Genomic DNA, 26,133 nt, shown 5'->3' with positions numbered 1-26,133 from the left:
AGTTTCTGAGCTAGATAGGGGAGGGAAATCGAGACAAGGATAATGATGGAGAGACAGAGCAAGTGAACTGAAAGACACTGAGGAGAAAGGGCATCAGAGAGAGACAGAGAGACAGCAGGAAGAGACGGGAAGGAAAGAAGGGTCCATAGAAAAATGGACATCGAGAGGCTGACCCTTGAGACTCGAGGGTAAGCAACAGTTGGGGAAATGACTGATGGCGATGCAGAAAGATCCAGACCCAGAGATGGGGAGAGAAGGCTCTGAGGAAGAAAGTGACAAAGAGTTGAAAAGACAACGGGGAGAAGCAGGGGCCTGGGAGCGGGAGGGAAAGACCTCAACGGAAAAAGAGAGACAGACACAAAGAGAGGAACACGGACAGACACACACAGAGGCAAAAAAAAAAGAGAGGAAGACCAAGAGACACACAGAGACGGAAAGCAGGGGCGGCTGCTGCGCGGACTGAGGCGGACGCAGGGCCCCCCGCCTCGCCAGGGAGGTGATGGCCGACGCCAGACATATATGAGAAAGGTGAAACCCGCGCCCCGCGGACGGGCAGGCGGACTAAGCCGGCAGAGGTCGGGCGGGTCCCAGGCGGAGCGGAGAAAGGAGGGGCGGGGCTGGCGGCGAGAAGGGGAAGGAGGCGGAGGTGCCGGGCGGGCCCGGGGCGCGGGCAGGAAGCGGGGAGGGGCGGCGGGGCGGGGGACTCCGGAAAAACGCCCCAACTTCCTGCCCCGCCAGAGCCAGGAAGCGGGAGCCGGGACACCGGGCCCGGGATCGCCGAGCCCGACCTCGGGCGCCCCGCCGGTCACCTCCCCGCGCGGACACCAGGTACACCGTCCCTGGCCCCGCCCGGCCTCTCTCCCCTCGGCTGCTAGGGGAAGTGGGGAGGAGGAGGGAGGGGGCTGGGCGCTGCCGGCAGTGAAGGGGCCTCCTCCCGGCCCCGCTGAGCCAGCAGGCGCCCCTCCCTGGGCCTCAGTTTTTCCATCTGTCAAAGGGGACAAAGAGAGGAGAACTAATACTTGTTCAGTGCCCAGTAGGTGAGATGAGGGCTGCGAGCCGGGGGTCAAGGCTTCCCAACTGTCTGGCGGAGGACGGATGATCACTCCCATTGCACAGGTGGGGAAACTGAGGCCCAGGGAGTAAAACCGACTTGTCCCAGGTCACATACATCGTGAGACCGAGTGGAGTTGGGATTTGAACTCGCAGGTGCTTTCAGCTAGGCGCCGTCCTCCAACCCCGCATGCTTTAGAGCCACCCAAAAGGAAAAACGACAATAACAGGGTCATAGGCCGTTGTGAAGCTGAAAGTTGCAGAACGCGTTTGAAAGCATTTTTTGGAAAGGTCTTTTTCTGGGTCATGAGTTATACCCTGGGAGATGGGTTGCAGGGGCACAGAACTGGGGATCTTTTCCCATTGTACAGATGGGAAGACTGAGGCCCAGGGAGAGTTAATTACTTTTTCCAGGTTCCACTGCACGTCAGATGGGAAGGTATGCTCAAACCCAGGATTTTTGCTTTGCGGCCCCAGCGGAAAGTGTGAGGCGGGGTGGGGGGCAGTGCGGGGAGAATTAATGTACGAGCGTTGGGAATTCAAACGGTCCCAAGTTAGGGCGGAAAGATAGGGTAGGGATCCCAGTCTAGGGGCGAAGGGCCGGGGCGACTCGGTGTTCTCGTATTGAGCACAGGTCTGGGGGCTGGAACCATCCCCACCTCTGGCCTGGGGGCGGGGGGCAGGGGGTAGGGGGCGGGGCCCAGGAGAGTGACGGGGGCAGTCGAGATACGGAAACGCCAGCCCTCCAAGGCAGGCCAGAGCGGCCCTATCTGGCCAGCGTGGCTCAGTGGAGAGCTAGAGCGGCCGACAGGAGGAGTAGAGTCTCCTGGGCTGGAGCCTGGCAGGAGCGGGCTAGAGCGGCTGGCGGGAGGAGTGGAGCTGGAAGCAAAGGTGGACTCTGGGGTGGCTAGAGCGACTCGGAGGCGGGGGTGGGGGAGCCCAGAGCCGGCGCGCGGAGGCTTCGGTTCTGGCAGCAGCGGTGCTTCTCCTCCGACCCGGAGCAGGTGAGGGACGCGGCCCCCGGCGGGCGTCACACCCTGACTCCACACGTCCTCCCCAGCATCCCTGACCATGCACATTGCCACGTTCCCTGTAGGATTTGGGGCCGTGTACACCCGCCACGTCCTACATATGATTTGGGGCTCGTGTAGACCCGCCACGCTCCATGTAAATTACAAGGTCCTACAGACCCTCCAGGTTCCTGCTGCCCCCCCCCCCCGCCCCATGGAGGTCCGGCTCCTTACAGAATGTGGGGTTTCCATGGATCAATAGCATCCGCTAGAATCCGGAGCCCTGTAGATCCTGGGTCTCGGGGACCACCACACTCCCCTATAGAATTCTGGTCCCCTTTTAAGTCTCCAGAGATCCCGTAAACTGGCTTCTTCCCCTTAAGGACTTATGATCCTGTGTGATCGAAGGATCCTTGTAGATCCATCATATGTCAGATAGAATCTGGGTCCTTATGCATTCCAAGGGCTCACCTTGACTACTCAGTGTTTTAGGTTCTTTAAGGCTCCTAGAGGTTCATCCACTCAATATCTTATAGGTTGGAGACCAGGCTCATGCACTCAATATCTTATAGACCCCGAGCCCTGCAGAGAACCCAGGCACCCATGTAGTCCTCACACATGCCCGCTTTGCTCTAGGACCCCCACCCTTAAGGACCTTCTGAACCTGCCCTCATCTCCACAGCCCCATGCACATAGCACCCCCTCTGCTGGACCCCAGGGCTTGTCAGTTGCCTTTAGATCCATCTGACCCATCATTCTCTAGCCTTTGTGGGACCACGCCCCATCTTCTAAGCAACCACCCCCCTCCCCAATCCTCTCTGAGCCCCAGGCCTCTGTGGGGCAGCTGAGTCCAATCTGTACTCCTGCCCAGACCACAGTGCCCACATACCCCTGACTCCCAGACACCACAGGGAAACCTGATGTGTCTCAGCTTTGGTTCAGATTTCAGTTTCCTAAGGTCGGAGTGGGGATTCCCCATGCTCCAAAGCCGCACATTCTGGGAGTTAAATGCATAAATTCTGGAGCCAGACTGCCTGGGTCGGAATCCTGGCTCTGCCTCTTACAAGCTGTGTTGCAGTTTCCTCCTCTGTAAGATGGGGATAATAATAATAAGAAGACTGGTTTCACAGGGTCACTGAAAGGACTGAGTTAATATCTGTCAAGCATTAATACTGTTCCTGGCACGTATTTAATGGCACTTAGTGTACATTAACTGTTAACAATTATTTCCTATCATTGTGATGAGGAATAAAAAGAGATAATACACATCAAATGCATGTTCCGGGGCCTGCCTGGCACGTAAGCATTTGCTCAGATAACGTGTGTGTCCTCACCTTTGCCCTTTTGGAATCTTCCCTGCCTCTGTCAAACTTTTCCACCCCTGAGTGGGATGAGCAGGGACCCTCCATGTCCATGGTCATGCTTTCCAGCCCAGAAGTTGCAGCTGATGGCCTGGTGAAGGTTTTCTTTTTCTTTCTTTCTTTCTTTTTTTTTTTAAATATTTATTTATTTGGCTGTGCCAGGTCTTAGTTGCAGCATGCGGGATCTAGTTCCCTGACCAGGGATCGAACCCAGGCCCCCTGCATTGGGAGCACGGAGTCTTAACCGCTGGACCACCAGGGAAGTCCCCAGTGAAGCTTTTCTATCTCGGATGGGAGTAATAATAGCGTGGGGGTGCTTGCGGTTTTGAGGGTTCAGTGATTTACTCTGTGAGAAGCACTTAGGGCAGTGCCTAGCACACTGAGTGTGATGTAAGTTCAGCTCTCGTAATAAATTACTATTATTTTTCTGCCTTGTTTTGCAAATTTATTTATGTGAACGTTTAACAATGCTCAGATCTTAAGTCACCCAAGCTTGGATGTCGAACAAATACACTTTATGGAAAAGAATAAAAGTGAGGCCTGCTTGGGTGAACCCATAGGATGGCATTTGGACACTCCAGAAAGCATCATTGTTTAAGGATCAGACTCAGAATCCCAGTGCTAGGGAGGAGGCCTGTGGAAGAGGGAGAAGGGTGGGTCTCCAGCGACTAGGGATATAAATAGCTTTGGGCTGTGGGGAGAACCCCCCCCGCACTGGTCCACCCCACCCCTGTTTCCACAGCGCCTTCCCACCTGACACGGGCTCGAGTGGCATTAGTCAGACTAATTAAGGACACAGAAAACGTCAGTGGGAAGACGCGGGGAGAAGTGGAGATTCTAAGGGAGACAAGATGGGAGAGACAGCGAGAGATGGGAGGGAGAGAGACGAGAGACAGCAAATGAGACAGTGACGCAGACAGGTGCGGGGACAGTGACTGCAGGAACCAGATGTGGGGAGACAGGCAGAGGCTGAGGGGAAAGACGGGTAGCAAGAGAAGCAGGGGTGGGGCCTAGCGGAGGGGAGGCAGGGACAGTGGGAAAATGAGACAGGTCTGAAGGAAAGGTGAGAGAAAATGAAGACACAGGGAGAAGAGAGTCAAAGGCATGAGGCAGATTCAGTGGAGAGGCAGCTGGGGAGAGGCGAACCGGCAGACACACAGACAGACCGGACAGGTGGACATAGGGTGAGAGAGATGGACACCCCTTGGGATGAGCTCTCTGAGGACCATCCCTTGTTTTCTGGGATGGAAGCCGGAAAGATGCCAGGTCCCTGAGGGGAAGAAGTGGGGTCGAGGACTCTTGGTCCTGAGGGAGGAGGGTTCACAGTTTGGTTTTCTCGTGTGGAGGGAGTTGGGGGTTGGGGGATTTGCCATTGTGACTTCCTGTCACAGGAAGCAGGGCTGGTGGGTTCCGAGGCAGCACCCTGCCCCAAGCCTGTCACAGGGCAGAGCAGAGCCCCAGGCCCCAGTTACCTCCCCCCCAGCCCCCCTTTAGCCTTTCCACCTCTGCCCGCCCGCCGGCCCTGCCTCCTCAGGACCCAGCCCCCAGCCCCGCGTCCATCGGGGACCCGAAATCGCAGGCTCTCACTGACCCAGGCTCCTGGCCTCCAGCTTCCCCCCCGCCCACAAGGCTCCCTGTCCTTGGGCTCCCTGCCCTGGCTGGCCTCTGAAGGGCTCTTTGTCGCCACACAGAGGCCCCATTGAGCTGTGGAGGCCGCGATGGGGGTGGAGGCTGTTTACTCACCTTGGCACCTGGGCCAGGAATCTGTGAGTAACCGCCCTGGGCCGCCCTCTGCCACCCCTCTAACCGCGGCCCCTCCTCTTCCCCCAGCCCTGCAGAGCCCATGGAGGCCGAAGACGTCGCCCGAGGGGCGGTGAGTGGAGAGAGCGGAGAGAGCCGGGGGGTGAGGGGACTGGGGGGCTGTGCGGTGGGGAGCACTGTGGGCTGAAGCCATCCCTCCCCTTCCGCAGGCCCCAGGGCCCCCCCCGGCCTGGCCTGGTGCCCATCAGCATCATCGGGGCTGAGGACGAGGATTTTGAGAATGAGCTGAAGACGGTGAGAGGGAGGGGGGGTGGGAAAGTTTCTGTCCCAGGCTCCCTGGGGCCCCAGCCCTCAAGTCCCAACCTCAGTGTCCCCTCTCCCACCTTGGGTCCTGTTCTCTGTCTTCAGATGCTGTCACTCGGCCTCCTCTCACTGCCCATCTCTCTTTCTTTAATCTTACTGGTACCTCCTTCCTCATCCCCTCACCCCATCCTCAATGCCCCCCCATTACAGCACAGTCTCTCACCCTGTTTAACCCCAGTTTTTATCACTGCCCCGCCCCCTAATTACAGCACAAATCCTCATTCCATCTCTCCTGATTTCTGTCCTCTTCACCCACCATTGTAACATTAAATCTCATCCATTCTCCCCAACCCCTGACTGGCCACCATCAGCACCCCACCTGCCAGCTTGGATCCATCGGGAAGTACCAGGGAAGAGGGAGGGTCAAGCCCCAAGCCCCTCCTCTGCTCCCCACTGTCTCACTCCCATCCCCACCCCCAGAACCCCGAGGAGCAAAACAACCAGTACCAGAGCCTGGATCAGGTGAAGCGGCGCCCGGCCCACCTCATGGCCCTCCTGCAGCACGTGGCCATGCAGTTCGAGCCAGGACCCCTGGTGAGGGCGGGGCTGGGCAGGCACGGGGCGGGGCGGGGCGGGGACCAGCCGCAGTGCTCAGTGCGTTAGACCAGCGAGGATGATCCAGAGCGCACAGCTTGAGAGCCAAGAAGCCCACCACGGGATGCAGACAAGGTTGCAGGTGCCCCGTGTAAATTTCTGAGCAGTGGGCGCAGCCCGGGAGAGTAGGCACGGCAGAGTCTCGGAGAGCAACGGAGAATCCAGCAGCCTGGCGGAAACCATGCCCCCGGCCGCCTTCCGTGCCCACGGCAGCATCACCCATCAGTGACAGCGCCTTTTCACAGACTCTGGAAATCAAATTCTCTGCACGTGCCACCAGTCAGTCCTTCAGAGCTGGTGGTTGGGAGAAAACCGTTAGCCTCCTCGGGTCTAGGCGGCACAGTAGGCTCTGGTCCAGAAACAAGGAAACTGCTACAAGCAACCCGCGAAGCAGAGGGCATGTAACGGATGACCCGGAAAACTTGTTATAGGGCAGAAAATACCGGGGAGGTGTGCATGCAGAGCCATGCCATCTGGGAGACACCTGCAGAGTCTAGAGAACCCAGCAGGTGGCTTGGGGAGGGAGAAGCCACAACACTGGCTGGAGGGGGCTCTGTGGACCAGGGTCCCGTCCCAAGAAGACCCCGTGCAGCCCAGCGCAGGCTGGGAGCTGGGCTTAGCCTAGGGCACTGCTCTGTACTGGAAATGCGTGGTAGATCCCTCCAGAAAACAAGGAGACTGATGGAAGTGGCAGGGAGGGAGGCCTGGGGGGTGCAGAGAGAAGAGCGTATCGACTGACACCAAAGCTTCAGAAGCTGGCAGGCAATCAGGAAATTGCCAGAAAAGTGGCTGCCGCCCCCCACCCCTCCCCCCGCCCCAGGGCATGGAGGCGCTGGTCCTCTGGCAAGGGAGTTCCCCTGCCGAGCCTGAGGGTTTCTAGAACTTGAACTCCTGGAATTTAGCCCAGGGATTGTGCTGACTGCTCTGTCCCTTTTTTTTTTTTTAAAAAGAAGATGTTGGGGGTAGGAGTTTAGTAAGCTATTTATTTATTTTTGCTGTGTTGGGTCTTCGTTTCTGCACGAGGGCTTTCTCTAGTTGTGGCAAGCGGGGGCCGCTCTTCATCGCCGTGCACGGGCCTCTCACTATAGCGGCCTCTCTTGCTGCGGAGCACAGGCTCCAGACGCGCAGGCTCAGTAGTTGTGGCTCACGGGCCTAGTTGCTCCGCTGCATGTGGGATCCTCCCAGACCTGGGCTCGAACCCGTGTCCCCTGCATGAGCAGGCAGATTCTCAACCACTGCGCCACCAGGGAAGCCCTGCCGTGTCCCTTTACAGATGAGGAAACTGAGGCCTGGCCAGGGCCAGAGGTTCGGCTCAGGTGACCCAGATGGCCTTCGGCACATTGAGATTTGTCCTCACGCTGTTTCCTCACCTGCTTGGCTGGGGGAGGGGCCGGGAGATAGTCGTGGTCCCTTGGGCTGCTTCCTGTGGGCCTCTGATGGAGTTTTGCCTTATGGGGGTGTGGGGAGGGGGTAGGCATAGATTACTGGGGCGAGTCCTTAGCACACTGAGACCATGTCCCTTACCTGATGACAGTCCCCCAGGAGCCAGGACAGGTTGGAGGCCCCACAGCATTGCCAGTGTCACCCAGCATAGGGCTGCCACGTAGGCGACCTCAAGGCGTGCTTGATGAGTGAGTGAATGAGTGAGTGCCCTTGTCCTCCTGTTTATGTGCTCAGTGCCGCTGTGTACTAGGCCCTGTCTGGGACACAGATGAATCAGAACGTCCCCCCCTGCCACAGACACACACACACACACACACACACACACACACACACACACACACACGCGCGCGCCCTCAAGTAACTCACGGTATTGCTAGGCAATGGGGAGCAGTAGAGACAGGCTGTCTGAGATCCAGTCCCAACTTCGTCACTTACTAGCTGTTTTCTCATCTGTAAAATGGGATAACGGTAGTCCTCCCCGTGACTAAGCAGGTTAATGTGGCTAAAGAGTTTGCACAGCGTCAGGGACACACCGAGCCCGCTTACTGTAGCTGGGGGAGGCGTTAGCAGCAGCAGCAGCAGAGAGAAGACAGACCAAAGAACCATTTCACAGGAGAGAAAATGAACGAAAGCCGCGGTGGCCTGGGGAGGCAGGCGGGGGCCTGGGACGGGGATGGGGGACGTCAGGGAGCGCTTCGCAGAGGGTTTGTGCCCTGAGGCGTTCCGGGGGCAGTGCGGTTTGGGTGGGGTGGGAGGAGGATACGTCATGCTTCGTCTCCCCCAGCTCTGCTGCCTGCACGCGGACATGCTGGGCTCACTGGGCCCCAAGGAGGCCAAGAAGGCCTTCGGCGACTTCTGCCACAGCTTCCTGGATAAGTGTGCGGTGAGAGACACCTTCGGGGGGCCCCATCCCCCGTCCCCTTCACCCTGGGCAGCCAGCCTGCTGAGGGCAAGGTGAAGGGCGGCCTGGTCTGGGGAGACCCTGTGCCAGCCTGACCCCCCCTCCACTGCTCCCTCCCCTCAGAGCATCGTACCCACTGGTACTTGGGCTGCCATCCCATTGATCCCAACACTGCCCCCTTCACTGCCCAGTCCTCCCCTTCACTCCGTTCTCTCCCCCGAGCAGATTCTGCGGGTGACGGTCCCTCCCACCGTGGCCTTTGAACTTGGTAAGGAGAGGAGAGGGGATCTGGGGATGAGGACGTGTTCTCTAGCAGGGACCAGGAGACCCCCGGGAGGGAGGCCGCACTCTCATGCTCCCAGGACAGGGGCTTGTCCTTCCTTCTTCATGGCCCCCACAGCCCAAGGAAGCATAGCTGTCAGAGTCGAAGGGTGGGTGGGGAGTCGCAGCCCCTGGAACTGGCCACTGTCCCTGCAGACCGCACGCGGCCCGATCTCCTCTCCGAGGATGTCCAGCGGCATTTCGTGCAGGAGGTGGTGCAGACCCAGCAGGCAGCTGTCAGCCGGCAGCTGGAGGACTTCCGCTCCAAGAAGCTCATGGGCATGACACCCTGGGAGCAGGAGCTGATCCAGCTGGGGGCCTGGGTTGGGCGGGACCGCGCCACCTATGAGGCCCGGGAGCGGCACCTGGCTGAGCGGCAGCTGGCCCACCTGGAGGACATGCAGTGAGTGGGACCAGCCCCTCCGCAGCCCAGAGGGCGCCCCCTGCTGCCCCGTTCCTTCCGCTTCCAGGCTCCCTCTGCAGCTGCAGCGTTTATTTCCCAGCGTTTGGGTTCCTCCCCTGACTTCTGGGGCCCAGCCCTGGCATTTTAGTCCATCTGGTTTTGCATCTTCCCTTCCCAGCTTTGGGGTCCCTCCTAGTTTCCGGGTCTTGTCCACGGTCTTGCATTCAGGCCTGGGCTTTGGGTCCTGTCCTTGCAACTCTCACGACCCCGGGTGAGAGTCTGGCCTTCAGTGATTGTCCTTCGCAGATGTGTCAGCAGCAGCCCCCCCCCCCGCCCCCGTCTGCCTCTCCTCTCTCCCTGTGCCAGCTTTGGAGGGGACAGGAACCTGGACAATTGTGCTGGGTGGACAGGGACCCCAGGCTTAGCAAATTTGTTACAAACTTCTTTCTTTTTCTTGCAGACACACCATCTCTAACGATGAGGAAAAGAGGTGATGGAAGGAGAGAGGCCGGCGGGGAGTTTGGTTTTCTGGGCCCGAGGGAGGAGGGCCTGCCGCCTAGGAGCCTGGGCGTTGGGCAACACCTCTGGCTCCGTCCTCTAAAACCCTCTCTCTCCCCCCTTTCCTCAGATACTCAGCAGGAAGTGGTCATGGGGCTGGTGTGGGAAGCGAGCGGAGGGAGAGCTGTGAGGGTAGCAGGGTACCTGCATCCGTGGGAGTGCGCGTGGCAGTGTGTGTGTCTGTGTGCCCTCACCATCTCCTCCCCACAGTGCTGCTGTGGTCAGTGCCATCACCCTGTACATGCGCCACCTCGGGGTGCGGACCAAGAGTGGAGACAAGAAGTCGGGGAGGAATTTCTTCCGGAAAAAGGTGCTTCCCCGAGCGCCCAAACCTGGCCCTTACCTCCCCAGAGACCCCCAGGGAGCCTCGAGGCTCTGCACCGCTGGGGTCGGATCCCTCTTTGTTGGCATCGGCCCAGAAATGCCCAGCCCCCTCCTCCCCCCACCTTCCATAGGTGATGGGGAACCGGCGGTCAGAAGAGCCGACCAAGACCAAGAAGGGACTGAGCAGCTTCCTGGATGCCGCCCGCTGGAACCGGGGAGAGCCCCAGGGTGAGGTGCCCAGCCTCAGCCCCGCCCCGACTTCCCCATGCTGCCCCCACCTCATGGTCCCATCTCTCGTTTCAGCCCCAGATTTTCGACACCTCAAAGTTGAGGCTGATGGTAATAGTCCTGAAGCTAGAGCATCCGTCCTGGGGACCTGAGAGAGGAGGGCAGGGGACCTACTAGGTCTGAGGGAGGGGGGGCGAGGGGCTGGGACTCCTGGCTCTGAGGGTGGAGTAGGGGTCTCCTGGGTGATGGGCCAGCATCTTGGACCCCAGGCCTTTGTGAATTAGAGTCGCTGGACTCTCATATTCCCCTTTGTCCTTCACTGCCTCCCCAGGTGAGAAGCCAGGCCTTACAGAACGTAAGGGAGGTCTGGGGGTGCCCTCCCGGGACCGGAATGTCGGAGCCCCTGGGCAGGACACCCCCGGAGTTTCTCTGCACCCTCTGTCTGGGGACAGCCCTGACCGGGAACCAGGTGAGAGTTTCCTGGGCCCCGCAGCAGAACAGCCCCTTGGTTCTCTGCCCTCCCTGCCCCTGGTCACCAGGGTTATTGATAACCCACCCCTTCCCTCGGTTTACCCTTTCCACGGCTTTCTTCGCAAGCTCGCACCTCTGTTCTGGTGACAGGTTTCCCCACTTCCCTGGACTACGTTTCCCATCAGCCCCCATGGCTTCATTTCCCAGAACCCTCTCTGAGTACATTACCAGTCAGCCTCCCTTAGATGGTGAGCCCGGCTGCTCCATGAACTTAAGGTCTCACGCTCCTTGGGTGGCTCTCAGCCCGCTGGATCTCAGACTGCTACTTGGCCAGGCCTGGGTTCAGACCCTGGCTCTGCGCTTGACTTGTGTTAGACCTTGGAAGTCACTCCCCACTCTTCGAACCTCAGTCCCCTCACCTCTGAACGGGTACATTCTCTTCCCACAAGTCCCAGTTGAGTGTTGGGAGAATGCATGGATGTGGAGGCATCCAGTCTCCTCCCCGAGTGCGACGCTGGCACCCTAGTTTTGCAGCATCTGCACCCACTGAGCCCCACCTGCCCATGACCCTGTTCTCAGAGGTCTTTCCATCTGTCCGTCTCCCACTGAAGTATAGAGCAGCCACTTGGTGTCGGCCAGGCACTGGATGGCTTTAGAGGAACGGAGGCCCCCAGGGTGTGGGTCTCACCGGGGCAGGGACCTTCCAGCCAGCCTTGCTTTCCCCACCCCCATTATCCCCACAGGTGTTGACGCCCTCCCGGAGCTGGGGGACCCGCCCCCGCAGGGCCCAGCCAGCCTGGAGCCTGCAGCGCCCCTGGAGAGCACAGAGGAGGGTGCTGACACGGAGAGGTGCCCAGGGCCGGGTGCAGGGGAGGTGCCGGGCGCAGGACCGGGCTTATGCAGTGCAGGGAGGGTGTGTGTTGGGGGTCGCACTGCCACTTGCACCTGCCTGTCCCTGAGCCAAGCCGTCTCCACTCTGCCCCGCTCCTCCCTCTTTCCGTCTTCTCCCTTTTTCTTCCGCTCTGTCTTTCCTCGTCTCCCCTTTCCTTCTCTTCTGCCTCTCCTTCCTTTTTCACTGATTTTCTCCCTCCCCCTCCCCCCTCTCTTTCTCTCCTTTCCTCCCACTTCCTCTGCTTTCCCTCCCCTCAGCTCCTCCTGGCCCCTCTCCCTCTGCCCCCACCCTCCGCCCTGCACTTTTCCATCTTTTCCCCCTTCTCTCTTTTTTTTTCCCCCTTTCTCTTTTAAGCCTCCTGCCCAGCTGCCTTGCTCCTGCCTCCCAGTGCCCCTTCCCTCCATCCCCCAGCCCTCTGTGCTCTGTGCCTGGGGGCCCTGTCCCCCTCACAGTTGGGGGGCAGGCTCTGCCCCCTGCCTGTCCTTGTGCCGCTGCTTTGGGGACCCTTTGGCGGGTGGGGGAGGTGAGTTGGGTTCCATCTGGGTCCACCTCTGACCCTGTGCCCCTCTCTCCCCAGAAGGTGGAAGAGGTGGGTGCCTGGGCCCTGGGTGGGGGGAGGGCTAGCCCCTCCCCCATTTCTCCCCTTCTCCCCATGGGCCACCCCCTCCCCTTCACCCCTGTGAGGGGTGGGTGGGCACGCCACCCTCAAGCCGAAGAGCTAAGTATTGGAATCCCCCTTCCCTCCCTCAACTCCTGCCTCTGTCCCCATCCCCCTGCCTCAGGGAAGGGAGGGGTCAGTTTTGTGCTCCATACTGGGTTCCCATCCCCTCCTCCACCAATTTCAGTATCCCTTCTGGCCACCCCCCCTCACTGCCCCAGCACCCCAAAGTCACACTGGTCCTTCTGACTCTCTCCTCTCTTCTGTTGCATGTTTGATCTCTGTCCTGGTCTCTCCCTGTCTCTGTCCCTGTCCTGGTCTCTCCCCATCTGTCCCTGTCCTGGTCTCTCCCCGTCTCTGTCCCCGTCTTGGTCTCTCCCCGTCTCTGTCCTGGTCTCTCCCCACCTGTCCCTGTCTATCTCTGTCCTGGTCTCTCCCCGTCTCTGTCCCTGTCTTGGTCTCTCCTTATCTCTGTCCTGGCCTCTGTCTGACTCTGTCCTTGGCCTCGGGGTCCAGGCTGTCGGGGCGTCTGGGGCGCTCGGAGAGCCTGCGGGTGAGTGACCGCCGCCGGCCTTCCCGGGGCAGCCTCGGGGCTAAGGGCCGGGGTGGGGGCCGCTCCCGGAGCGACGTGGACATGGACCCCAGCTCCGCCACGGCCGTGCTTGGCCCTGCCCGACGAGCCACGTACGTCCCTCCTCCCCCCCCATCCACTGAGGCAGCCTGGAGAGTCAGGGAGGCCAGGGTGGGGGATCTTTGCCAGAATCACCAAGAGCTGGGTATCAGATGCTGAGGTCACTGAGGGCCTCCAGTGGTCCCAGGAGAGGGGTAAGAGGCTTCTTTCCAGATCTGGGGGCTGGTCTGCGGCCCTGGGGGATGGGGTTGGACACTATAAAAAGTTGAAGGCTCTTCTCTGGGATGCCCTGCGCTGGGGCCCTAATGAGGCCTCTGTCCCACAGCCCCGAGCCTGGAGACGAGGGGGAGCCGGGCCGATCGGGACTAGAGCTGGAACCAGAAGAGCCCCCCGGCTGGCGGGAGCTCGTCCCCCCGGGCACCCTGCACAGCCTTCCCAAGAGCCAGGTGAAGCGGCAGGAGGTCATCAGCGGTGAGTCACCTCCTCCAAGCCACTGCGGCCGAGGACACAGCCCAGCTCCAGCAAAGTCAGACAGACGCAGGGAGATGTCCATCTTGGTGTTACTTACACCGGGCAGAGCTTGAAGGCAGCCCGCTTCTGACAGAGCACCGTTTGTTAAGTAAATTGTGGAATATTCCATGGAACGGGAATGCGGCCATCGTTGAAGTGACATTTCCGAAGAATTTTTTGTAGTGCAGGACAGTGTTGATGTTAGGAGCCAGACACGGTCTATAAAATTGTATTTCTAGCGTGAGCCTTTGTTTCCTCATTTGGGAAACGTGGGCAGTGATAGTTCCTACCTCAAGAGACTGTCACAAAGATGAAGGTGAGATGATTAGTGTGAAACGCTCAGCAGTGGTGGGCCCAGGGTAAGAGCATTCGGACGCAGCTGCTGTTATGACTGGTCTTCAGCGCTCGGGAGACAAAAAGGTTCCCACCCAGAAAAGTTTGGGAAGATAATCAATACGTTAGCAGTGCTTGCTTCTGAGCAGACAGATGATGGGAGTATCGTTTTTGTCTCGATCCTGTGCTGTGATTTCAACTCATTTGTGTGTTGAGGGGAGTTTGGCAAACGTACAGTCCTTTTGGAAGCTCATTTGGAAGTTAATTTACAGATTACTTAATAGTAAGAAGGGTTCTCATTCAGAACTTTTAGGGCAGCAGATAACTGCTTTTTGGGTCACAGATCCTTCTGAGGATCTGATCAAAACATTAGCAGTGCTATCCGATAGAATTTTCTGGAATGACGGTCACAGGCAATATCTGTGCTTTCCAGCATGGTAACCACCAGCCATATAATGGCGGTTGAGTGCCTAAAGTGTGGTGAGTGCAGCTAAGAACTGAATTTTGCATTGCATTGCATTTTAATTAAGCAATATTTGAAGAGCTGTGTGTGGCTCGTGGCTACCACGTCAGACAGCATAGCGGTTTCTCTCACCAGAAAAATATACATACGTAACACACAAAATGGTACATTTAGTCTCCGGGGACTTTTGAGGCCCCTGGAACTCGGGCCATCAACCTGTGCAGAGAGGGGGTCATTGTGCCAGAAACTGAGCCTGAGAAAACTTGCTGGACGGTTAGACATAAAACACAGCTGCAGGCAGTGAGGAGACCGACTTGTCTTGGTTGCCTGGGACTGTCCCAGCTTTAGCACTGAAAATCCCATGTCCCGGGAAAACCACGGTGCGGGGCAAACCGGGACCATCGGTCGCCTTGCCTGGCTGCCCCAGCCGGAACAGAAAGGCAGTGGGGCTGAGGAATTTGGCTATTTCAGGGGCACGTGACTCCACCCAGAGAGAATCATCCCCGTCCCGTCCCCTCCTCACTCCCCAGCCTGCCTCTGACAGTGCCCCCACCTAGTTTGCACGCTCCCCAACCATGCCTCCTGCCCGGTGGCCCTGCAGAGCTGCTGGTGACAGAGGCGGCCCACGTGCGCATGCTCCGGGTGCTCTATGACCTCTTCTACCAGCCCATGGCGGATGGGGGCTTCTTCTCCCTGGAGGAGCTACAGAACATCTTCCCCAGCCTGGACGAGCTCATCGAGGTGCATTGTGAGTGCAGGGCTGTGGCCCTACGTCCCATTGCCAGCTCTCTCCTTCATTGCCTCAACGACAAACCCTGGAGCCTGGTCTCACGGGCAGCCTCTGTTCCAGCTCTGGGGACGACCCCACCCCAGAACCCCAGAGCTCACATTCTAGGGACACATCCTCAACAAGCATGTGGTGGGGAGTGAGGGTGCGACAGGCCCACCGGCCCCATGGATCAGACACACCCACCTGCAGCCCGACCCACCCCCCACCCCCGCCACCAGCTCCCGACCAGCTCTGCATCCAGTCTCACGGGCCCTGACAGCACCCCCTTTCCTCTCTGCTCTCCACAGCCCTGTTCCTTGATCGCCTGATGAAGCGGAGGCAGGACAGTGGCTACCTCATTGAGGAGATCGGAGATGTGCTGCTGGCCCAGGTGAGGGTGCCCCCCCTTCCCCTCACCCCGCCCCCTCCTCCTGGCTGGGGACCTGAAATGCAGGCCCCAGGAGACCAGGTCTCAAGCTTTCAACCCCTTTAAGACCCAGGGGTCTGGGCCCCTAACCTGTCCTCCTGTCTAGGCTGCCATCCCCATGTGAGGCCCCGCTCCCCCCAATCCCCCCTGAGACACCCTCCCTGGCCTGAATCTTGCTGTAGTTTGATGGTACCGAGGGCTCCTGGTTCCAGAAAATCTCCTCCCGCTTCTGCAGCCGCCAGTCGTTTGCCTTAGAGCAGCTCAAAGCCAAACAGCGCAAGGAGCCTCGGTTCTGTGCCTTCGTGCAGGTGAGGCAGGGGTCTGGGCCCCAGGGTCCCAGGGGAGGGGGGCCGGCGTCCCGGTCCCCAAGGCCAGCCTCAGCAGAGCCGCCTCAGCACTGCCGTCCCCTCAGGAGGCCGAGAGCCGCCCCCGGTGCCGCCGCCTGCAGCTGAAGGACATGATCCCCACGGAGATGCAGCGTCTGACCAAGTACCCGCTGCTGCTGCAGAGCATCGGGCAGAACACAGGTAGCCGCAGGCCCTGCCCCATGCTGCTGGGCTCCGCCCGCTTGTCTCTAATCTTGGCCTAGGGACTGGGAGCTTCCAGGGTTGGGGTTCACCGGGGCTGGTCTCCCCCTTGCCTGCAGAAGAGCCTGCGGAACGGGAGAAAGTGGAGCTGGCGGCTGAGTGCTGCAGGGAAATTCTGCACCACGTCAACCAAGCCGTGCGCGACATGGAGGACCTGCTGGTGAGCCTGGGCGGGGCCCCGGGCCGGGGCAGGGGGTGCGCGTGGGCAGGACCCCCGGCTTGCCCCCGTCGGGGTCACTGTGGGCCGGCCCCAACTCTTGGCTTGTCCCAGTGACACTCCCTTCCCTTCCCCGCCCCAGCGGCTCAAGGATTATCAGAGGCGCCTGGATTTGTCCCACCTGCGGCAGAGCAGCGACCCCATGCTGAGCGAGTTCAAGGTGGCCCCGCCCCCGTCCCACCTGCCCTCCCCTCTCCTCCCCTCCGCCCCGCCCTGGGGATTCTCTGATAACACACCCAGGAAGCAAGAGGGGCCCCTCAACCCTGACGCCCTTCTTTCTCATTCCCAGCGGGGCAGCCCCTCCTGACCCCATGGTCATCCCCACCTTCCCCTGCCCCGCCCTCACCTTTACTGACCATCACTCCTTCCTGCCTCCAGAACCTGGATATCACCAAGAAGAAGCTGGTCCATGAGGGCCCGCTGACGTGGCGGGTGACTAAGGACAAGGCTGTGGGTGAGCACCAGGGCCGCGAGCGGGGGGCCGCGGGGCAGGGCTGTCCAGTGAGCGTGCTGAGCACGGGCCTCGCCCCCTGCAGAGGTCCACGTCCTGCTGCTGGACGACCTGCTGCTGCTGCTGCAGCGCCAGGATGAGCGGCTGCTGCTCAAATCGCACAGCCGGACGCTGACGCCCACACCCGACGGCAAGACCATGCTGCGGCCCGTGCTGCGGCTCACCTCCGCCATGACCCGAGAGGTGGCCACCGGTGAGGCCCCAGGCACAGCTGTCCCCGAGGCAGGGGAGGAGCCCTCCAAGGAGCCCGGCACGCACGTTCTGGCCAAGGGGAGGCCTGGCAGCCCAAGGCCGAGGCTGTGAGGGGGGGGCCCTGGGCTGGGCACGGCGGGGCCCCAGGCCTGTTGTGGCTTTAATGAGTGAGATGGGGAACCGCCCCAGGTTTTTGCACAGATGAGCAGCCAGTTCTAACTGGTGTTTTGAAAAGACACCCTGGCTGCCTCTTGGGGGTTGTAGGCAGCAGGGGTGGGAGCTGGGAGCCCAGTGAGGGGCCGTGGTGGTGGGAGTGGTTCCAGGGGTCTCACAGGTAGAGCCAGACTGGGGGCTTGTTTCCTGGTTAGGTGAGGGAGGGCTCCGGAGGGGGGCACCGGGGGCGGGGCGGGGGGTGAGTTGAGTCGTGGGAGCCACCAGGTGCCACCGCGATGGGGGCCTTCCCCAGGTGCATGTTGGGATGGCCCTGGCTTTGAGCCTCACCTCTCCCTCCCCCTGCAGATCACAAAGCCTTCTATGTCATTTTTACCTGGGACCAGGAGGCCCAGATATACGAGCTGGTGGCCCAGACCGTGTCGGAGCGGAAGAAGTGAGCAGCTCTGGGTTCCAAGAGCGGGGGGAGGGGGAGGAGGCCCAGGCCTCCGGATCTCTGGGGACAGGGGGGGGGGGGGGGGTCCTGGCACAGGGTCTGGGGGCTCTGACTGCCCAGGGGCTGCCCTGTCTCCCCAGCTGGTGTGCCCTCATCACTGAGACCGCTGGATCCCTGAAGGTCCCTGCCCGCACCTCCCGACCCAAACACCGGCCCAGCCCCAGCAGGTGAGGGGGCCGGGGAGGCAAGTGGAGGGCAGGGGGCAGCTTCCCTGTGTGTCCCCAGAACCTGAGCTCCAGCCCAGTCTCCACGTGTATGTGTGTGTGTGTGTGTGCGCGCGCGTGTGCACGCGTGTGCCCGTGAAGGTGTGTACACGCGTGCGCCAACCCCACCACGGTCCATCTGTCTCCTATCCAGGCCTCTCTGTCTTCCACCAGCCGGGCCTGTCTGTCTCCCTGTCTCCCAGCCTTGACCTCTGTCTCTGTCTCCGGACCTCCCTGCCTCCCCACCTCTAGTTCTCTGTCTCCCTGCCCCTGCTGCCCACCAGGGCCAGGGTGGCGGGGTCACCCAGCACTTGCTCCCCCCCAGCACCCGTGAACCCCTGCTCAGCAGCTCTGAGAACGGCAACGGTGGCCGAGAGATGCCTCCGGCTGACGGTAAGCCTAGATGGAGGGGTGCGGAGTGGGGGTGGGGTGTCCACAGGAAGCCCAGCAGGATCTGAGTCCCCTGCCTGCTCCCCGACCCAGGCCGGATGGAGAGAATCTTCAGCGCCCTCCTGCCCTTCTGCAGACCAGGCCCTGAGGGCCAGCTCGCCGCCAAGGCCCTTCAGAAAGGTAGCTCAGCCCCACCCCCGCAGGACTGCCGCCAGCCGGAACAGTGCTTTCCAACCTGCCATATGGCCAGCTGCCAGAAACATGCACCACATCCACCTCCTGCACGCCCCGACCCTGCACCACTGTCCTTGGCGGCCCCAAGTCCCTCTTCCTTTTGCAGTCCCGTCCCTTCCTTAACCTTCAGTTTAGCCTCTCCCTGGACCCATCTCTGTCCTCGGTGCCCTCCGCCCCGCCCCCACCCTAGCCCCAGCCTCACCTCTGCACCCCCTTTTGCAGCCTCCAGCCCCTTCTGCAGGTCTGGCCAACCGGAAGCTCACTCCCACCCGCAGACCCCTGGCCTCTTTCCCACCCCTCACCTCCCACCCATCCCAGCCCGAGCCCTGCCTCTGACTCTGTCCCCTTGCCCCTGTCCAGTGCTGTCCCTGAAGCAGCTCCTGCTTCCCTCGGAGGAAGACAGCGGGGTGGGGCCTCCGCTCGAAGGCGATGGAGTCCCAGGGGGCGGCCCCCCAAGCCCAGCACAGCCCCAGGAAATTCGGGAGGAGCTGCTCAGCCTGGAGGAGACCATTAAACAGCTGGAGGTGGTGGCCTTGGGGCGGGGGGGGGAGGAAGGAGGCTGACTCAGTGGAGGGACCCTTCTCATTGAGGATCCCCAACCAGGAGGTGGAGGAGGAGTTTTGCCGCCTGAGACTCCTCCTGTCTCCGCTCGGGGAGAACACTGTCCCCCAGTCTGGCTGTACCTGAGGACCCCTGCCCCAGGCAGGTGAGTGGGGGACTGGGGGAGCCAGGCACTGCCTGGAGAGGAGGGATCAGAGTGGCTACCTCAGGCACTCGCCGCGGCACAGCTCCATCCATCTCTCTCCCTCTGTCTTTGACTTTCGCATCTCCCCACTCTGCCTCCTGCCTCCATCTGTCTGTCTCTGTCAGTTGCTGTTTCTCTGGCTCTTTTGTGCTCCTTCCCCACCCTCCCTTTCTCCCTGTTTCTCTCTCCATCTCTCTCCTCTTTCTCTCCATCTCTCTTCCCATCTCCATCTCCCTTCTTCTCCTACATCTCCCCCTCCCCCCAGGCCTTTTCGCAAGAAGGAGAGGGCCACCCGCCACTGCACAGCTGCCGCAGCATCTCCAACCCCAAGGGCCTGAGGAGAGGGAGCCAGGCTGCCAGGGCCACGCCTAGGGGGGCCCAGCTGGGATCACTGCCCCCCGAACCTCCCACTGGCCTCGGCCTTCTCTCCCTCCTGCTTGGGGGACTCAGGGCTTCATTCCATGGGGGCACTATCTGGCCCCCATTCCTGGGCCATCTCAGTATTGCCCGGGGTGGGGGGGCAGCCCCCACCCCCAAGTGCCTTTGCTCTGTTTTTATACCCTGAATTGGAGGTTTATTTTTTAATATATATTATCTAAGGAGAGGTCTGTGTTTGTGAGGGCGGGCAAGGGCCCGGGCGTGGTGTCTGGAACCCTCCACAACTGTCTGGCATCACTTCCTGCGTCTGTCCTACCCCGTCGCCTCTGTGCCTTTTGCCCTTCTCCAGTTGTTCATTCATTCGTCCCTGTGCCTTGACAGTGACTCCCCAGGCCCCCCCCCAACACCCGTCCCAGCTCCCACCCCCGAGCCCACTGGTCACGCACGACAACGCTGGGTGCCCTGCATCTCACACTTCTTTCTGTTCTTTTATTTTTGTAGTAAACTCTCTGGAGGTCGCTGGTGGGGGTCATGGGGCGGGGGGGGGGGGCCCTCTGGGTGGGGGCTGGGGGCGGGGTTATTGCTCTGAGCTCCCTGTCCCCAGGGGGCCTGTGATGGAGGCGGGGGCATCAGGACTGGGGCCGGCACAGGGGGAGACACGGCCGCACGAACACTTAGGTCACAGCACAGGGGCAGGTGGGCAGGGAAGGCTGGGCGCCGTATTGCACTTTGGGAGTGGGCCAGGTGGGGACCCCCTCAAACTGGAGCCTGGGGAGGAAGCTGGAGGCCATCGTGTCCCCTCCCCTCTCTGGAGGGGGAGGTGAGACCCCCAGTCTGGGGCTGGGGAAGAAGACTGGGGCCGCCGTGGGCCTGGGCCTGGGAGGGGCCGAAGGCTGTTCCCCGGCCTCAGGCAGGACATCGAGAGCAGACCAGACAACAGAAGAGGCCGTGCGAGCGGCCACCCCGGTCCCCGCCCTGGCAGAATCCATCACCCGGGCTCAGCTGCCGACACCCCCTTTGCCCGCCTTGGCCTTGGAGGGCGCGGGGAGGCCCTCCTCTCCCTCGCTGTCAGAGCTGCAGCCGCTGACGTCGGTAATCTCCAGCTCCGAGTCGCTGTCCTTGCCCCCCAGCACGGCCTCTGGGCCCCCAGCCCTCGGCAGTGCCAGGCGAGGGGCTGCTGCCAGGCCCGAGGGGCGCTCGGGGCCTAGGCCCTCCGCGGCGGCAGCCAGCAGGGGTGCAGCGCTGGGGCTTCCCCCTGCCCCTGCTGCGGGCAGGTGGCCCAGGGAACCGGCCAGAGGGTTGGGGTAGAAGTGGGGCGGGTAGAGAGGCGGGGGCAGCTTGGGGAAGGGGCCGGTGAGGTACGGGCTAAAGTTCCAGGGGTGCTCTGGGAAGGCGCGGCCGAAGGGACCCAGCAGGCCGGGGGGGCTTGGAATAGCCGGTGGCACCTGGTGGGGTGGCGGGACGGGGGTGGCGTTCAGGCTGGGCCTCTCTGCCCCACTATCGGGGCTGGCTGCCGGGGCCTTAGTGAAGGGTGCCACCTCCCTGCCATATTCCACCCGATTCTCCCATTGTCCTCCCACACGGGATCTCCCCACCCTCACGTGGCTTCCCCCCATCTCCACCTCCCCACCCGCCTCCCATTCATTTAGCGCCCCCAGAAAACCCTTCTCTTGGCCTGTCCCCCTTTCCAGCTTCCCTCCTCCCTGCCTCACCTCGCACCCTCCGACTTTTAAACACACGTGCACACGCACACACACATACACACACACACAGCCTCGCCTGGAGCCTCCTTCCTGCATCCTGTCTCCTCCCCCATCTTTGCCCTCACACAGCCCTCCCCGGCACGCCTGGACCCCAGGCCCTTACCAGAGCCCAGGAACGGGAAAGGGCTGTCCAGACGCAGTTTGTCTGTCTCGGGGGTGAACAGGGGTGCCCGGGCCGCCGGCTCTCCCAGGCGTGGGGCAGAGAACAGGGTCTGCAGGGTCTGGAGAGGGAGGGGAGGGAGTGGGTGCCACTCAGACTGGTTGCACCTCCCCAGGGGGTTCATGGCACTAAGCACCTTGCTCTGGGATCCCAGGATCCTAACTCACCTCGGGGGTGAGGGGAGGAGCATCTGGCCCAGGGGCTCCCCCAAAGGGACCCGGGGTCAGCAAGAGTGGAGAGCCCGTGGTGGCTGCCGCCACGTCCAACAGTGGGTAATTGACAAGCACGACTTTGCTGAAGTTGAACTTGTAGGTGAACCGCTTCCCTTTGGTCTTGTGGAGAATCCGCTTGTTGTAGTAGTAACTGCGGGCAGAAGGAGGATGCTGATGCTGGGGGCGGGGCCCAGGGCGGTGAAGGCAGAGCCCCTAACACGTGCTCTGCGCCCAGCACAGAGCACAACAACTTGGGGAAACTGAGGCGCGCAGAAATCCTGGGGCAAGGAAGGGGCGAGGCAGGGGCTGGGGTCCTGGCCTGCGTGGCTCCAGAGCCCTGGGCTCCGGCCCTTCCTTCGTGCCTTCCTTTCACTCACAAGTAGGTACTTAACAGTGGCCACACGTGCAGAGCCCTGCGCGCTGGGGCCCCACAGGATTCTGCCCCAGGAAGCTGAGGGAAAGCCCCCAGGGGGCAGGGGCCCAGAGGGGCAGTGAGGGGAGAGGGGCGAGGTGGGAGTGGGAGTCCCGGCCCCCAGCCCCTCCTCACCGCAGGGCCCGGCTCAGCTTGTCATAGTTCATGTGGGGCTTGCACTTCCGGATGCCCCAGAGCCGAGCCACCTCGTCGGGGTCCTTGATGACGAATTCCCCGTAGTCCCCCTGCCAGGCGATGACACCCTGGTACTCCTCCTTCTGCAGCAGCTCCAGGATAAAGTGCCACAGCTGGATCTGCCTCGAGCCGGGGGACGACTCCGGCTTGTACGCCCAATCCGGGAAGGCAAACCCTGGGGACAGGAGGCAGGGGTGCGGCCCCGGGTCAGGGCGCCGAGTCCGGGGCTCTGGGTCCTCCTTGGATTCAGGAGCCAGGAGGCATCCAGCTCTCCCCTGACTCCTGGTCTCTGATGAGCAGTCGCCCAGCCTCACGCATGTTTAGGGGCCCGATTCCCGCTCTTCACGCCCCAGTTGGTGTCCAGTCCCCAAACTGTCCAAATAAAGGGAGAGAACTCGGCGTCCAGGGACACTGGGTTGGCAGTTCCAGCCTGGTCCCCTACCTTTGCACAACGTGGGCAGAGGGTGGGAAGGAGGGACCAGCTTCCTGCATTCTCCCCACAGCCCCCCAGGCTGGCCCTGCCCCCGGAGGGCTCTGGTCTGAGAGACCCTGATTCCTGCTGTCCCCCCGTCCCTCCGTGTCTCCTGTCCATCTCTCCCTGAACTTCCCTCCCCCTTACAGCCCCAGCTGACCTCACCCTGGCACGTCCAGGCTGGGCCTGTGTACACGTGTGTCTCTGCACCTGTCCATGAATTTATATCTTTCACGTCCCTGTGTCCCCTCCCCGCATCCATGCTACATTGGTCTGAGAGCAGTGAGTGTCTGCGGATGCCCACAGCACACAGCCTATCTCACGGACGTCCACTCACCCTCGAGGGACCCCCAGCTGTACCATGGGACACAGGTGCACCAGAGTGCCACACTCCTGCTGGGGCATGACACACCACCCACCATGTGCTACCAAGGCAGACACACCGGATACGGAGCATCGCACACCCATCCCAACACACGCAACAGCACATCTCAGGCCCCTCAGCGCTGGGATCCACTAACAGCAGGACCCCAAAGGCCCAAATGAAACACCGTGGTGGAGACAGTGAGTGCAGCATCAAGACACGTGTGTCAACCTGACAGGCACACCCTGGGTGGCCCCATGACAGTAGAACAGCCTCCCAACCCCCAGCCCCACAGGCACCCAACTCTTAACACCCACAGCTCAGTGCTATACGTCTCACGCGCAGGTGGGCGTCCTGCGCCCCATGTCCAGACACCCAGATGCTCTTGCCCACCCCTAAACCTCACCTCCCATCCACAAGGCCCCAGGCCCTGGGTCCTGCTTCTCCTATGCCACATCCTCTGTCCCCTTCCCCCTCCTCAGAGACCCCAGAACCAGGCATGAAAACAGGAGGCATGATTAGCCTATAAGAAGCTGACAACCATGCGGGAAAGGGAAGGAGGCTGGGGAGGGAGGGGACTCCGAGCTGGCAGACCATCTGTGTCTACTTGCTGTGTGGTCCTGGGCAGTTCCTTGCCCTCTCTGGCTTATCAGAATTTCAGGAATGGGAGGCAAGGAGGAGCAGGGTCGCATCAAGGCTGCCTGGTATCTAAAAATGGGAAATACTGCCTCCCTGCCTGAGGCTGCAGAAGGCCAGGTAGTTTCCTCCCTGAAGGGAGAATTTTTCTCTCAACTCCATCTGGGGTCTTTCTCACCTAAGAAAACAGGGACACGCGGCCTCTGGCCCGTTCCACAGCCAGAACACATCCCGGGGGGAAGTGGCTGTATCACAGACACACCCACACGACCCCAAAGGTGACAACGCACAACTGGCCACACACGTAGACACAGCACAGCCCGGAACGCTACCTGCCCAACACACGTCCTGGGATGTGCTGTACATGCTGACACGCACACACAACAAGAGGGAGGACCTGCAACCTCGGCACACAGACACATACACGTCAAGACACACACACACATCAAGACACACAGCCCCCAATATCCAGCTACACTCAGTGACATACAGATGCAAGAACCACCTCCACACACCCCAAACACAGACACAGCCCCCAACGCAGAGGCCTGGGGAGCACCCAGCCCCGCAGCCCGAAATGCACCAAGATTAGCCGTCCACTCGGTTCGGAGTGCCACACACCGCGAACGCGGTCAGAGGCCCTTCAGCCACCGCGGCAGGAACACACATGGCGGCGAGATGGCGGACACCCCCAGCCCTGAGATGTAGCCACTCAAAGTCCCAAAGACACACAACACGCCCAGCCCAGAGACATTCGGGCAGCCTCGGAGGTACACAGACAAGCAGGCACACCGGCTCAACAAAGAGGCGAATGCACACTTTTCCAGGGTGACCCCTTCTTCCGGAAACACCGAAGGGTGACACAGAGACACACTCCAAGACCCCAAGTAACCAGGCGCCAAGTCTCGTCTCTTCCTCTCTCTCTCTCTCTCTCTCTCTCTCTTCTCTCTCTCTCTCTCTCTCTCTCTCTCTCTCTCCTCTCTCTCTCTCTGTCTCTCCCTCTCTGTCTCTCTCTGTCTCTCTCATTGTGGGGCGCGCCCACATCCCCGCTCTGGTGATCCACTTCCAAGCAAGCCGTCCTCTTTCCCAGGCTCCGGCTGGTTTGGCCACGTCTCCATGTCCCCCTGCCTGGGTCATCCAGTCTGTCCACTCGTCCACCAGCGCCTAGCCTAGTGCCCCCTCTCGTCCCCGTCCCTGCCCCATCCGTGCCCACCTCTCTCCAGTCTCCCTGCTTCTCTTTGACCGCAGGTCCTGGGTGGGAGCAGACTGCAGCCGGCTGAGACCCCAGGTCCTCAGGCCCCAGGTTCCTTGTCCCTCTCCAACCTCCACACCTCACCTGCCATCCAAAAGACGCTCGCGTCCCAGCAGGCAGGTGGCAGGGACATCTAGCTGTGAAGTTTTTAGCCAAGTTTTTCAGGAAGGGGTTGGATTCAGGCGACTCTGACTAAGACCCGGGGAGGTGGAAGGAAGACAGTGAGAGATGCAGAAAGGTGGGGCCGGCTTGCTAGGAAGGCCCGAGGGCTGGGGAAGGGGTGGGGGAGGTCCGGGCCAGTTACCAGGGGTCCAGAGAGCCGGCAGGGCGGGCGGGGCGAAGAGAAGGTCGGAGACGCAGCTACAGTCCATGGTGGAGCTGGCCCTGCAGAGAGGCCAGACAGACAGATGGATGAGGACGGGATGGAGCAGGCGGGAGAGACAGACGGGGGTCATGGGGGCTGGCACTGCCCCTCCACCCAGGTCCCAGCCAGCCTGGTGCCCGCGGCCCTTGCCCCCTACATCCCACCCCGCCTGCCTCCTCCAGCGGGCACCCTTCTGCCTGCTGGTCCCCCGGGCTCCCGGTCCCTCTCCCGGCCCTGTGCCCTGTCCTTCCCTCCCAGCCAGTCCTCCCGGCAGCCTCCCCTTCCTCTGCGCCCCATCACGAACCAGGGGCTCCCAGCCTCCCTCCTCGCTCCTCACTCACTCACTCACTCACAGTCGCTGGCTCCCGCCGCCCGCCCACCCCGCACCGTCTCTGCCGTGGTCTCTCCATCCCTCGCCTCTCGCCAGACCTCTCAGGGTCCGTCTCTGCGTCTCTGGGTCTCCCTCTGTCTCTGTGGCTGCCCCAAGTCTCTCCCACTGCCAACCTCCTGGCCCCACCCCGCCCCTCCCGGCTGACCCCCGGGCTGCCGCATCCAGCTCCCACGCTGCCCGGAGCTCTCATCTGTCGGCCCAGAGCCGGCCAGCACCGGGTGGGCGGCCGTCCCGACGACAGGCTGGGAGGGGGCAGGCCCAGCCCCTGCCCGCCCTGCCCTCCGCCTCACCACCCCGCAGAGCGGGCCCCCAGCGCC

At 61.4% G+C, this 26,133-nt stretch overlaps 2 protein-coding genes across 9 annotated transcripts; one reads left to right on the top strand and one right to left on the bottom strand.

Annotated features, from left to right (window-relative positions):
- Positions 1–720: 720 nt before the first annotated feature.
- On the top strand, positions 721–19,821 carry ARHGEF1 (Rho guanine nucleotide exchange factor 1). 8 transcript variants are annotated; one of them, XM_027079698.1, is made up of 31 exons: positions 721–828; positions 5,252–5,294; positions 5,392–5,476; positions 5,966–6,079; positions 8,367–8,465; positions 8,709–8,751; positions 8,961–9,207; positions 9,668–9,697; positions 9,976–10,075; positions 10,221–10,317; positions 10,393–10,428; positions 10,649–10,786; positions 11,532–11,637; positions 12,258–12,269; positions 12,855–13,022; positions 13,295–13,440; positions 14,877–15,023; positions 15,353–15,435; positions 15,654–15,779; positions 15,884–15,998; positions 16,118–16,218; positions 16,358–16,435; positions 16,654–16,729; positions 16,812–16,979; positions 17,498–17,585; positions 17,726–17,812; positions 18,174–18,241; positions 18,332–18,418; positions 18,833–18,996; positions 19,076–19,178; positions 19,483–19,821. In XM_027079698.1, exons 4-30 carry the CDS (start codon positions 6,032–6,034, stop codon positions 19,157–19,159), a joined length of 2,742 nt encoding a protein of 913 aa, XP_026935499.1. In that variant the 5' UTR covers positions 721–828; positions 5,252–5,294; positions 5,392–5,476; positions 5,966–6,031; the 3' UTR covers positions 19,160–19,178; positions 19,483–19,821. The 8 variants fall into 8 exon arrangements, with proteins under 8 accessions (XP_026935499.1, XP_026935501.1, XP_026935500.1 ...); XM_027079695.1 differs by lacking the exon at positions 721–828 and adding an exon at positions 1,816–2,054 and having other exon boundaries at positions 10,417–10,428; XM_027079693.1 differs by lacking the exon at positions 721–828 and adding an exon at positions 1,817–2,054.
- Positions 19,822–19,983: 162 nt separating this feature from the next.
- On the bottom strand, positions 19,984–25,467 carry ERFL (ETS repressor factor like). Its single transcript, XM_027079701.1, is given in 6 exon segments — positions 19,984–21,019; positions 21,021–21,040; positions 21,462–21,579; positions 21,686–21,881; positions 22,278–22,512; positions 25,366–25,467. Coding segments are annotated over 6 exon segments (1,062 nt in total). The 5' UTR covers positions 25,433–25,467; the 3' UTR covers positions 19,984–20,593.
- Positions 25,468–26,133: the final 666 nt, after the last annotated feature.

The sequence above is a fragment of the Aethalodelphis obliquidens genome, unplaced genomic scaffold, assembly GCF_003676395.1.
Source record: "Aethalodelphis obliquidens isolate GAN/ISIS:26980383/991018 unplaced genomic scaffold, ASM367639v1 scaffold43, whole genome shotgun sequence".
Classification (NCBI taxonomy): domain Eukaryota; kingdom Metazoa; phylum Chordata; class Mammalia; order Artiodactyla; family Delphinidae; genus Aethalodelphis; species Aethalodelphis obliquidens.
The sequence above is the reverse complement of the archived record's forward strand: the minus strand, read 5'-3'. Positions and strand labels throughout refer to the sequence as shown.

Coding starts and splice junctions, on each gene's coding strand:
- ARHGEF1 (XM_027079698.1), top strand. CDS start 6,032: ATGGCCCTCCTGCAGCACGTGGCCATGCAGTTCGAGCCAGGACCCCTG. Junction 9,208..9,667: donor GCCCACCTGGAGGACATGCA/GTGAGTGGGACC, acceptor TTTTTCTTGCAG/ACACACCATCTCTAACGATG. Junction 17,813..18,173: donor CACCGGCCCAGCCCCAGCAG/GTGAGGGGGCCG, acceptor GCTCCCCCCCAG/CACCCGTGAACCCCTGCTCA.